The sequence below is a fragment of the Peromyscus maniculatus genome, chromosome 1 (genome assembly GCF_049852395.1).
Source record: "Peromyscus maniculatus bairdii isolate BWxNUB_F1_BW_parent chromosome 1, HU_Pman_BW_mat_3.1, whole genome shotgun sequence".
Taxonomy (NCBI): Eukaryota; Metazoa; Chordata; class Mammalia; order Rodentia; family Cricetidae; genus Peromyscus; species Peromyscus maniculatus.
The window spans coordinates 102,776,201-102,789,724 of record NC_134852.1 but is presented as its reverse complement, the minus strand read 5'-3'; the positions used below and the strand labels follow the sequence as shown (position 1 = coordinate 102,789,724).

The 13,524-nt window shown below is 36.9% G+C and overlaps 1 protein-coding gene across 22 annotated transcripts in view; it reads right to left on the bottom strand.

Moving 5' to 3' along the window:
* The window catches only part of Dlg2 (discs large MAGUK scaffold protein 2), a 1,859,766-nt gene that overhangs the window by 599,505 nt on the left and 1,246,737 nt on the right, over positions 1 to 13,524 (bottom strand). For all 22 annotated transcript variants that reach the window (XR_013043174.1, XM_076547134.1, XM_076547135.1 and 19 more), the window contains one exon: positions 3,730 to 3,780. Coding sequence is in view for 21 of the 22 variants with exons in the window: in XM_076547134.1 (XP_076403249.1) it covers positions 3,730 to 3,780 (51 nt within the window). In the remaining variant the exon portion in view is untranslated. The remainder of the gene's footprint in view (positions 1 to 3,729; positions 3,781 to 13,524) is intronic.

The following is a 13,524-nucleotide window of genomic DNA, read 5'->3' as shown; positions in this document are numbered from 1 at the left end:
CAAGGAAAACCTAGAGGAAAGGAAAATGCAGAAGAACAGATGATCACTCTAGAAGCAAAGTCATTAAAAGATCAAGGCTATAAAATCCAGCCCACAAATTAAGAGTTTCCCCAGAAAGGAAACAGAAAAAAATATTTTACTTTCCTGGAAAAAAATCACTGCCACATGGTCACAGAAAAAATAAGATAGAAATGAAATCCTTTCTCACTTTTTCTCAAGGACACATGGAGGGCAGTTATCACTTGAAAGTAAAGGTGAAAGGGAGGACTTTAGAGATCTGAAGAGCTCGGAGAAGACACAAAAACTGTTGTTTTAGAGAAAGAGAAAGGGAATTTTCTAGTGAAATGTTTAAGAATTATCAGGAGAGTTATGAGAGTCACGAGTCAATGGTTAAGAATTTAAAGCAAGCTGAGTGAGTGTTTATCTGGCCAAGGTCAGCAGCTCAGGTGCTTATGTGGAATGAATAAAAAAGTGGGGTTTAACACTAGTTAATAGAACTGAGATTTTGATTCATGAAACAAATCAGATAAATGAGAAAAGTAAGTGAAGAATATATGAGATGGAAAATTAGAATGCTAGACCAGACCAGATTTAGTATAAGGAGGGAATGGAGGACATAAAGGATGAAAACTAGGGGGAACCCATGAAATCAGTGACTCAACTCCTAATGGAGAGTGTGGAAGTTTGGGAGAGGAACTCTGGAGAAGACAATGTGTGGCACAGAGGATTTGGAAGGTGTACAGTTAATGGAAATGACAAGATTCAGTGTATGATAGGGAGTCCAAGGACAGGGAGACAGGGAGACAGTGTAACATGCTTAGGGTTAAGAAGTCAGTAAATATGAGAATCCAGACTAGAACCTGCAATTATATGACTCCAGGTGAATGCTCTCTCTCAACTTGATATTAGCCTTTACTTATCTGCTGAGCCATAGAGGCAAGCTAAAAAAATCAGTGTTCTTTTAAAGATGTGTGTATAATGAGTAGGGGAAGTGGGAAGAATCAAGCACATAGCAAGACCTGCTTAGTTGCATAAGTCCTGAGTTTAGATGGGCTGCACACTTTTAATTTGTACTGTACCTCACTAATGACATTGCCAGCCTTGGAGAGGAGGGTAGTGATTTACAAATGTGTGTAGCTTTTCTTCTTTCTCTCTCTCATTTGAGTTAATTTCCCCTAATATTACTTTCTCTATTTAGAATGCTATTAAAATTTTATCAAAGACCATAATGGATGTTTTAAAGACTCCATCTGGCAAGCACTTAGCTTCCTATGTAAATTTCTTTAAGACTATTCACACTCAATAAAAGTTAGACTAAAATGAGAAATCTGTTGACTCATGAAAGCGAATAGCAAGAAATTAAAGAGGAAATGTAAATGAATAAAGGTCTATAGTATTAATTCATTCTTAAATGATAGCTCACAGGCTAATAATTGTGTTTTCATTTCATATAAAATTATTATATAATTTATTATATTGTGTTATAGAATTATGAAAGATGTTTAGAAGATATGCAAAAAGAAACAACTAAAATCCACCCAAATTCTTAGTAAGATGCTAGCACTTTAACCGATTGATATATATTTTTTCAAGTCTCACATATGTATTCATATATGTACATTATATATGTATATGTATCTTTGGTGTGTTTATTTTAATATATATTACAAAGCATGGTTAGTATTCAATAACATCAGTTGTCATAGATTTTAAGTACAGGAATGAATAGAGAGATATTAAGTGAATAAATGATACATTTATGTAGGGATGTGAGCTTCTCAAGTGAGAGTCACATGGCACTATGTTTTAGAGGCCATGTAAAGGATTTTGGTGACTTCTTGAGCTATTATTCTCAAGAGCTGCTAATAAATATAAATAGGATCAATAGGCTAGTTCCCAAGGTGCACCTGCCACTGATCCAGCTGATAAGGTAAAACCTTAGGTCACAGGGATGCAGGGAAGAGGAGAGCTTCACTGCAAACAGAAGTTAATAGCCTTGTTGGAGATGCCTAGAAGATGTCTTAGAGAGGCACAGAGTCCTAATCAAAGTCGTATACATTCAGGCCTTAAATCTGGTTCATTGCTATTTTTATGTGAAATACCTGTATAGGGATAGAACTGCTCAGGGAGGGGAAGACTCGAGCACACAGTGAGACTGGTTCAGTTGCATAGGTTCTGGGTTTAGGAGGGTCATCATTTACATTTCTCATTTTACCTCACAAACCATATTGCCACCACCCACCTGCCATTCCTGAACATCTCTTTTACATTTGTGCTTTTGATTATGTTTTTGCCAAAATGAAAAGAGACACTGCAAAAATAATCAACAATGATTCTATCCCGTAGAGTGTTGTGATTTGCTTTTTGTATGAGGGGACCATACAAAATATGCATTTTGAGTTTATAAACAGTAAATAACCTGAGGGCAATTCTCTAATTACAAAGGAAATTGCTTGCTAAATTCTGTCAGTAACCCTCACAGCCAAAAGTATTAATTGTGCTAGAGTCCTTGATTCTCAGGCGGTGAGAAGACTCAAGCAGACCACGGGGTCCTCTACTCTCTCCCAAAGTCCTTTTAATTTTCCCTCTCCTTTTTTCAAAGAAAAGAACATTCTAAAACTTTGTCACTTTTAATAAAAACTTTTGGAAATGTGAAGAGTTTTCTTCACTTCAATTCAATCTATGTTTGATTGTTTTAAAACTACTTTAAAAATACTTTTAAATTGATTAACATAATTGAGATATGCTTTGTATTCTTGCAATTACATAGTATTCTAAAATGATATTGAAATATAATTTAACATTTCATTGTATTCAGAATTAATAGGATTAATATTATATAGGTATATAATGAAGTAGTAAACGTATTTTTGAGACTTTACTGTTATAAACAGTATAAAAATGAGCAGTTTTGTGAAATTTGTCCAACTTTTTCTATGTAATTCTGCCTCTAAAATTATGCTTTTTTCCCCCAGGTTTTTAATCTCTATTTACAAATTAATTTTCAGGACTACTCATTGTCTCCAGATATCAAGACTCCTCTGAAGTGCTTACAACTAGATACTGAAGTGTTCATGCTCCTTATCTTCCTTTCCTCATGAGGGTCAGTAAGCAATTATATATTCGCTTGCCTTTTGGAATGATGAATATCCTGCTAATGCTTTCTGACATTGCCTTTTCTAGACTGTCTTTGATTGTTGTTTTGTAAAAACCCTAAACATATTAGGGCTGTGTGGCACAGTTTCGTTTATTTGTCAGAAGTCTTTGCCAACATCCTTCTAGAATATTTTCAGAGCTCCACAGGGTTGCTGTGTCAGCCTTTAGGGATAGGTTTTAAGTTTATCACTCTTTTTGTTGTTTAAATAGATGTTGTGTGGCATCTGTGGGTCAGATTACAATGTCAATATCACACAATTGAGAAAGTCTTAGAAACATGCAGCCAGAATAAACAAATACCCAAAATAAAGAACTGCCCAAACTCCTGGGCCATCTCTGCCTTTGCCACTCATTTCCCCAACCCCTGACAACATAATTTATAAATTGAACATTCTGGTTATTTGGCATTCTATCTTAATGCTCTCTACTGCAAGCATTTCACTAATATTCTCTGGTAAATCTTGTAGGTAGCTTTGAGCTTAAAAAAATAACAATTTTGCAATTTCACAAGACAATAAATTAGGAAGGACCTGGAAGGTAGAAAGCAAACTTAAAGATTTTATTTTTTCTTACCCTCTCCAATGTAATTTCTTCAAATTCATATTCAATTTCTGTTCCATTGACCTATTAATAGGGAGAAAAAAGGGAGAGAATTACTAATGCATTGTGAGGATAAGATTGAACATTTGAAAACGGCTGGGGGACTCCACTTGTCATTGAGAATATTTCCTTCATGTGGTACTTTTGATTATATTTCTCCTCCAAATGAAATGAGACACAACAAAAATAATTAATGATGATTCCATCCCTTAGAATGGTGTTATTTGCTTTTTATGTGAAGGGACAGTACAAAATATGCATTATGAGTTTCTAAACAACCAATAATCTAAGAGTGATAATTTAATTACAAAGGAAATTGCTTGCTAATATCTGTTTAGATCTCATGGATAAAATCTAAAACATGACCTTTAAAATGGAAGTGCAACTATATGTGATCTGCCCTCACTCAACTTTTTCCTCTCCTTCTTCTTCTTTCTTTTGAGGGGCAAAACTACATTAAGCATGACTGAGTCAACTAAGAAATTCCATTTCTTTACTGACTCAATTTCAGGTAATATATTCCAATTACTCTTTATTTTTCTTATTGGGAAGCCCTGGACCATGAAAGCATGCCCAAATACTTCAGAAGTAATAAATGAATAAAGTAAGACACATTTTGAAATTCCTCATTAGAAATTGTTTCAACCATCTAAACAATCCTTGACTTGATCTGAATTTAGAAAGAGAAATTTGAATATAGCCAGGTATCTATGATTCAACAGATGTGCATAGAGAATTATGAGGAAATGCTGTAAAACGATCTAAAAAACATTGAATTTCTATTTTTATCTACCACAGATTTCTTCTTAGCCAATTAAAATTTCTGAGAAAAAAGTCTCAAACTGTCTATTGCTTCCCCCCCGACCCAGCCCCTAAAGTATGTCTTGACAACACCACTAGAATTGAGTAATTATCAAGGGAGACAGTTTTTCAACTACAAAATTGTGATTTTTTTTTTAAAAAGATTCTAGCACCAGTTTGGTTTTCCATCCTTATGGAATGTGGTGGTATTGTGTTCCCCAAAATATTGTGCACCCTAATAAACTTATCTGGGGTCAGAGAATAGAACAGCCACAATATTAAACACAGAGGATAGGCAGTGGTAGCACACGCCTTTAATCCTAGCTCAGGAGGTAGACACAGGCCAATTTCTGTGAGTTCAAGGCCACATTGGAAAGAGCCAGGCATGGTGACACATGCATTTAATCCCAGGGAGCCTTTAATCCCAGGGAGTGATGGTAGAAGGCAGAAAGATATATAAGGCGTGAAGACCAGAAACTACAAGCATTTGGCTGGTTAAACATTCAGGCTTTCGAGCAGCACAGTTCAGCTGAGATTCATTCGGGATGAGGATGGAGAGGTTTCCAATCTGAGGAAACAGGATCAGCTGAGGAACTGGTGAGGTGAGTTAGCTGTGGCTTGTTCTGCTTCTCTGATCTTCCAGCATTCACCCCAATACCTGGCTCCAGGTTTAATTTTATTAATAAGACTCTTTAGGATTCATGCTACAATGGAATTTAAATATAGTACATGAGAGACTGAGAGTTCTATGGAGGCAAGAACTAAATAGCCAGCCCCTCTGCCCAATGCAGAAGTTATTCAAGAGGGAGCTGACAAAGGAGAAATCAGCTAAGTAATGAAACGTAAATATTCTACTGATCTACAACCACAGATATTTGTAGATTCTCTTTCATAGGAAACGTGGAGGGAATATCATTGACAGAAGAAGAACCTGAAGTTGTAAATGGTAAAAACATAGAGCAATGAGGGTAGTGGACTATGCCTCAGTGACTCATTTGGAGCATGTTTTTGATTATTCAATTACATGAGCTAATTGGTGAATCACATTTTACTGTGTTATTACATTATCAAACAGACCTAAACTAAATTTGATTTTCTGGGCTTCAGCAATTTAATGACTCACAGAAAGGACTCTGTGATGCCAGAAAGCTTCAGCAACTTTAGGAAGGTTTTGGTTGAGCACATGTAAAAATAGAAAAAAAAGCAAAAACAAACAAACAAAAACAACAACACCCCAAACTCCCTGCATGTGTATGCTTCTGTCTGAACTTTGGTTTATCTTTCTTACTTTCCATAGTTGATAGAAGGAGGGCAGCAGGAGGAGACTGAATTAATTTGATGTGTTCTTGTTCACTCAGTATAGCTCCATGAAGCTTCTCTTTGCTTCACTGATTCTCTAGAGTGAAGCCCTTCATGGTATTAAAGTGATGCAAACTGGGAAGTGGGAATAAGCTCTGAAGAGAGAAGATAAGCCTCTGATAGTAAAAATCCACAGATTCACAGTGAAAGGCATTTTTTTTCCAGGAGCAGTTAGAAGATAAAAATGTTTTACTGATTTCTATCACAGAGCATATATAGTAGCATATATAATTTTTGTTTAGCGATTCTAAGATTATGCATGCTGGATATTAGATCCTAGATTCATTCTATATTCACATCATAATTATTATTCTGAAATTCCCTAGTCAGCTTCATGAACAGGTCATATAAGACTTGTCAGCAGGCTTTTGTGTATTTCAAGGATCTTTAGTAAGCAACTAAAGGCTATAATGTCATTTCCCTCATTTAACAAAATTCAGACTCTTTTTGAGGGTAGATAGTGGCATCTAGGATGTAACCTTTCTTTAAAAAGAAAGAACATCGTGTCTATAGCAGGATCTATTGACATTAAAGAGAAGTGAATATTTTTTAATCATAGGTGAATCAACATTTAACCTTAATTGATAAATATTTTAAACAAGGAATCATAAAGCTAGTGTGGGAGTTCAGGAATAAGATATTTTAGAGGCTCTAATATCTATTCTGTCATTAGAAGAGTGATAGCTATATTCCCTTGAAGAGCTCTAAGGGAAAAAAAAGAACTATATACTCTCTTGGCAGAGATTTTGATAGAAAGAACAAAACACAAGAACTATGAATATCTGTGTTTTAATGAGAAGTTCCTAAGTCTTGGCTGTGGTTTTATGGATGTTTCAAGCCTTTTAAATCAACTGAACCAGGAGAATATTCCTTCATTATTTCCCACATTTATTTTGATTGTGGTAATTTACTGAGTGGTGCCAAATCAAGGAGTATCTAACAGAGAATCACCTCAACCATCACATTGAACATCCTCACCCAGAAGTTAAATCTGTGTTGAGTATGGCTCCCATTCTTCTGGAAATGGGGTTTACAGACAATTCACTGTTGTGTGGTTTTTCCCTCAACATCTCAGTATAATTCCTATCAACTCCTTCACTTTTAACTTTCTAGTTTTATGTATGAATGTGTGTGTGTGTGTGTGTGTGTGTGTGTGTGTGTGTGTGTGTGTTGTGTGTGTGTATATATGATGTCTGAGCATGAAAATTAGGGTCATGCATATCATACTATATGTGTGGAAGTCAGAGGACAAACTCAGGTATTGGTACCCACCTTCTACATTGTTTGAGACATGATCTCTTTGTTGAATAGTGTGGGCTAGCAGGACCATGAGCTTCTGGGGGATTTTCCTGACTCAGCCTTCTGTCTCAACCTATGATCACAGAGTTTACAGACCTGTGCTAATGTTTATGTGTGTTTGAGGGATTTGAAGTCGGCCCTCATACTCTTAACAGAAGCACTTTATTTGCAAAGCCATCTCCCCAACTATTCTGATATGAAACTTTCTACTTACGAAGTTCTATGTCTGAAAAGAATTCTACCCATTTTATTTTCCCTCACTCATTCACATCTCCTGTGATATTTAAACATATTAGTAATATATTGTGTTTCTGATAGTATGGGGTAAGAAAGTTGCATGGTTGGGGTCCCTGTTATTCTGACTCTGGTCCTATTCATCACTTACAGTCTCTTCTGATCTTGAAAAGTAGAAAACTAAGGGACTGGCATTTTGAAAAAATCAATCATATATACAGAATTTCCTGGTTTTGAAAAATATGGTTTAAACAAAACAGGCTATTTCCATTGTCCCAGCTTACCTACCATAGCCACATGACAAGATCCTATTGCTGAAAACACAACACGTTTTGGCTGCAGGACATAGAGAAATCATTCTCAAACCAATTGAGGAACTTCCTTCCTCTTTTTGTGGCACTGTGAGGTGCTATGCAGGCTGCTGGTAGGGAAGAGACATATCTAGGGGGACTCAGTATGCAGCACTACCTACCATCCAGGCGACATGCACCTACTGGTACATGTGACTGTGATAGGGTGACTAACTGCTTTCTGATTGGATTTAATGACTGTTCCACAAGAGGGAATTCATGCCTGTTACTGTTAATCTGGTCAAAGACTCATGGCTGAGAGGTCATTAGTACTAGAGTAGACCCTGCTTTTGTTTTGCTAAATTGTCATGTTGTTGAATTGCCTTCTAGATATTTACATTTATACTCATAGGTCTGGGCTTCTTTCTACCTTCTCTCAATTTTTTTTCAGTTGTCAGCAGTCAATGCAGAGTCTGCTAAGAATAACAAACTGTGAGTATACAGCCCTAAAAGGGATATGTTCATCACCAAGTGCTGTGGGATGTCTTTCTACATGCTGTGAATATGTATTGCTCCCATTGGCTAGTAAATAAAGCTGTTTTGGCCTATGGCAAGGCAGCTTAGAGGCAGGTGGGAAATCTAAGCAAAGATACAGAGAGAAGAAATGAGAGCAGGGAGAGATGCCAGGCACCACCCAAGGAACAGCAAGATGCCAACAGAACGGTAATGCCACGGCCACGTGGCAACTTATAGATTAACAGAAATGGGTTAAGTTATAAGATCTAGCTAGCAAGAAGCTTGGGCCATAGGCCATCCAGTTTGTAATTAATATAAGCCTCTGAGTGATTATTTTATAAGTAGCTACAGGACTGTGGGGCCAGGTGGGATATTAGGGCTGGGCAAGACTGGAGAAACTTTCTGGTTACAACCAAGCTTCTACCCCAAGGCATAGGAGACATTGTAGAAGAGGAGACAGAAAGAGTAAAGGAGCTGAAAGACAAGGCAGAATGCTGTCTCCAGAAAGAGTATGATTGTTTCACCCAAGAACTCATGGAATCTTTGGTTATCTGTACCGGGTCAAGCCAGACAAAAGACTGGCATTGATGGGGGAGGTGCTCTCTAGGTCTCTCCCCTTATGTAGGAGCTTGTTGCAGTTGATATAAGCTGGGAATAGAGAATAATTCATCCTTGTGGGTGTGGCCATTGGCAGGTTTCCTATTCTTCAGTGGAAGGCCCCATCTCTGTGTACATGTGGACAGCACTAACTGTGCTTAGTGGATGAGTGATAGAATGTTAAATTGGGAGGAAAAATGTATTAGAGGGCTATGTGGAGACTTGGAGGAGGAAATAGGAAATAGATACGATCATATTTCAGCATATATGTGTATGGAATTCTCAAAGATTAAAAAATGTATTTTCTTCATATAATTAATTTTTCTTCATATAATTGATGGCACTGGCTCTGTGATGATAGCTGGTAGGCTTCTTGGTTGGCCAGAAAAATCAATTTGATGCCACACATTGTCCATCTCTTTCTGGACAGGAAGCCTTCCTGGCCTCTTATGGCATTTAAATAAAGAGGGAGCAAGACCCCCCAGCCCACTCATATATAAACTTGGTACTTAAAGTTACCATTTTATAAACTTGGAATACTTTATTTGTCTGCCTCTGGAAATCTTGAGTCAATTTTACTGTCTTTTATCTTTCACTGCTATAGTAACCACCTGCCTAGATGATGACATAATTTGATTTCAAGATTTATTTTTATCTCCTGAAAAGATCTTTTTTCATGAATAACACAGGTGAAATATTTTATGCTTTAATCTTTTTAAATTGGAATCTTAATGATTTCCTTGATTTTTAACACCTTTACCAACTTTTAAATTTCCCTAAAGCAAAGCACATACTGAACTTCAAGAAGAACAGATCCTTACACATCCTCATGCCACATATTTTAACAAGTGCTGAAACAAGAACATCAAAACAGAGGCCCTTTAAGACTGAATACAATTCACCCAAAGTGCAATTATTGGATATTAATAAAGTACCAAGCACAGAGACAGATATTAAGAAAACAGACTTTAAGATATACACATATTCTCAAGAAACACATTCTCTAATGGGGACTAATACACAGGCATTTTAAAAGTCCAGTGTCAAACCCTGGCTTTCACATGTGTTTGCACAGGCAACTTGCTCTCACACGTGCACACACATACACATAAAAGAAATGCTTAGGGATGAGTGAAGCAATTCCGGAATGTATATGTGATAAGTTTCCAAAAATCAATTAAATCATAATCATAGAGTCCTGGTTGATAGATTTGTAGTTGGAGTTTTCTCCAGTCCTGCCTGGCCCACGGTCAGGACAAATCTCTCTCACCCACCAGTCCCACAGCTTCTCAGATCCAACCAAGTAAACACACAGAGACTTATTATTACTTATAACTGTATGGCCGTGTCAGGCTTCTTGTAATCTAGTTCTTCTATCTTAAATTAATCCATTTTTATTAATCTATACTTTGCCACATGGCTCTTGGCTTACCAGTACTTTACATCCTGCTCCTCATCGTGGCACCTGGCAGTATCTCCTCTACTCTGTCTTCCTGTTCCCCCAATTCTCCTCTCTGCTAGTCCCACCTATACTTCCTGCCTGGCTACTGGTCAATTAGTGTTTTATTTATCAACCAATAATAGCAATACATTCACAACATAGAGAACATCTCACAGCATAGATTAATCTGTGATGGATTCATTATATATTGGTACTGTTGGGAAGTGGTAAAAACTAGGAGATGGAACCTAAGAAGAAATAAGTTACTGGGGTTTTCCTTGGGCCTATATTTCATTTAAGTTCTTTGTAAGTCTTCCCTTCTCTGCTTTCTGTTGTCCATAAATGAAGAACAACCTCTTCCACATGCTGTCACCATTATGATTTTCTCTCTTATCACATAGGGTGGCGAACAGTGATCTGAACCTTTGGAAACAGTGAGCTAAAATAAATCCTTCCTTCATCAAGCATTTTATGTCCATATGCTGGACACAATGACAGAAAGTAAATAACAGATACCATCTTAACCCTGGCCCTTTCTGTAAGTATTTGTTACAAAGTAAATAAGATATTTCTTTGATCAGTACTGTTTCAGAATATAAGACTCTCATTGGACTTTATTTAGCATGTGATGCTTATGAAAACCAAAAGCTTCAGTTACTACCAGTTTTGCCTCTTCCAGGGGAAAACAAGCCATGACACTTTCCTTCATTTGTAGCTACAGTATTCAGCCACAGGTATTTTCACATAGCTGTACAATGACTACATCAATGATAAATAAATGAATCAAGGAAAGAGTGGAATGTTTTAGATGGGTAAAATCAGATGTTCTCAAAAATGATCTGGATCATGATGGAATTTCTCCCTGGGTCCAGTCCTTTTGTAATTCATAGTTCCTGTATCCACATATCTGGGGTTGTCTCTTCTCAGGAGCTCTGACTAGACTGGATTTCTCCACTATTGAACACTTTGGAACTGAACACTCAGGCACTCATCACACATTTGTGCTTATCTGCATTCCTTTCCCTTAGTGCTTTACCAATATCGATCCTTTTCTTCTGCTGCGAGATCTCTGTTAGCAGACATGCCCTAAAACTTTGCTACTTTTATATCTGAATCTATATTTGCTTTTAGGTGTTCAGTGAGAATGTGGATCACAGAAAGAAAAAAAAAACGCTTTGAATTGTCCTTCCAACAATTTTGAGATTTGTGCATGAGGAAAAATTTTTTAATCTATTAAGAATCAGTTTTTCATGAATTGGATGGTATTATAAAGTTATTATGATAATTTGATTTTACAGTGAATGTGAACTATATAACACTCATCATAAGAATTTGAGAATTTTAGCCAAAATTCCAAAATATTATTTCTTCAGAACCTAAATCATAGAATTCTGAGGAAGAATAAAAGAGATGAAATATAATAATTGCCTGGCACTTAGTGAGTCTTCAATAATCAAAACTTTTACTATCAATTCTTGGTAGTAAGACTGTGGAGGCCATGAGTTTTATTTGTTCTAATATTAGATGTTCGCTAACTTTCCCTAGTAGTATAAAAAGTCACTTAATAAGCCACCAATTTTCTTACTACTATGAAATCATTAAAACCTTGTGTATCACAAACATCTCTTTCTTGATTGTGAGATGTACTACTCTATGGCTAGGCATTGTCCTAACTTTCTCACCCAAATCAAGCCAATGTGGCCTCCACTCAGATCATTAACACATCAAATCTCCCTAATCTTTGTCCATTCACGCTTGGATATTCTTTTTAATATTCAATATTCTAATGTCCAGTGCTGGCCATTTCATCAGTCTGCTGCCAGTATTCACTTTGCTAAAGCTGTTCCCAAGGCATTCCCTATACGTCTAGTATCACAAGACCTAGAATTGCATATTTTAGTTTTCTCCATTTGTAGCACCAGGCATTAAGCCTTGTTCATAGCAATCTTTGAAATAGTTTAGAGTTAAGTCACTTGAGTTGCCCTTAAATTGTATTCATTTTATGTGGGAAACCATCAATAACTGCTGTCCTTTCTTACAAAACATGACTTGAGGGGAAGTAATAGGTGAGTGTAACCAGAGGAGTCAGAAAGGGTTTATGACAGTGAGCAGAGCTGAATATGGACATGGGCAGGTGCTCTTCAGTCCTGTGCTGGGAAGAATCCTGGCTTATAATCAAGAAACTTGTGTTGATTCTGTAGCTCACATGGTAGGTAACCCTGATTGGGTAAGAATGGTTCTGTTTTCTCATGCATATTGATCATTTCTGAGATTTTTTTTCCACAGTTTTCATCTTTCTCCATCAGGGTCCTCCCCTATCTACTGACCTCATCATTCTTCATTATAATTTTCCTTTTGCTCACTGTTCAAAAGACCCTCACCTAGAAACCTGTGATCTGATCATATGGTAATTTTCCAACCTGTGGATATCCTCAGCCATGTCCCTTAGTCCTCTACCAGGTTCCCGGGGAAGGAGGAAGCTGATAGTGTGGGGCTGTCTCCTATACTCCAACCAAGCACCTTAGTAGATATTCATTTCTGTACCAAACATCTCAGGATTCTGACAGAAATAAAAGGTAGCTTCTTTTACTCTTTGAAGACAAAATACAGACTGGACAGATGGACAGACAGACAACAGACACGTGCACATGTGCATGTGCACACACGCACATACACACAGAGATGATAGACAGAACACTCTGTTTGCTCCACTTCTATAGAAAAGAAAGAACAATCAAAGAACCCTAATGTCCCTTTTCACCATAGTTAAATCTTATTTTTATTTCAACCATCCTTTGGAACCTAGTTGTCAATCTTTTCTTTAGAGACACAGTCTCTCCCTAGCCTGGAATACACCAAAAAGGCTACACTGAGTAACCAACCATGCCCAGGGATCTATCTGTCTCTGCTCTTTTGCTCCAGTCATACATGCATGCCACCATGACCAGCTTTTAAAGGGGGGTTCTTGTTTGGAACTTGGGTCTTCATGATTGGAAGACAGCCACTTTACTACTGAGCTATCTTTCACGTCCCAGTTATTAATATTCCTAGCTGAGATTCTAATTCTTGTAGGATAACCGTGTCTATTTATCAGCAATGTCTTTTATCAGCAAACTGACTCTAAGTTAAAGATCCTAATCTTATTCAAACAAATTTCTGAACTCAGTGAACTGCTAAATTACACCGTTAGCCAAATAAAGAAAAAAAATTAACACTATTCTATAGTAGCTC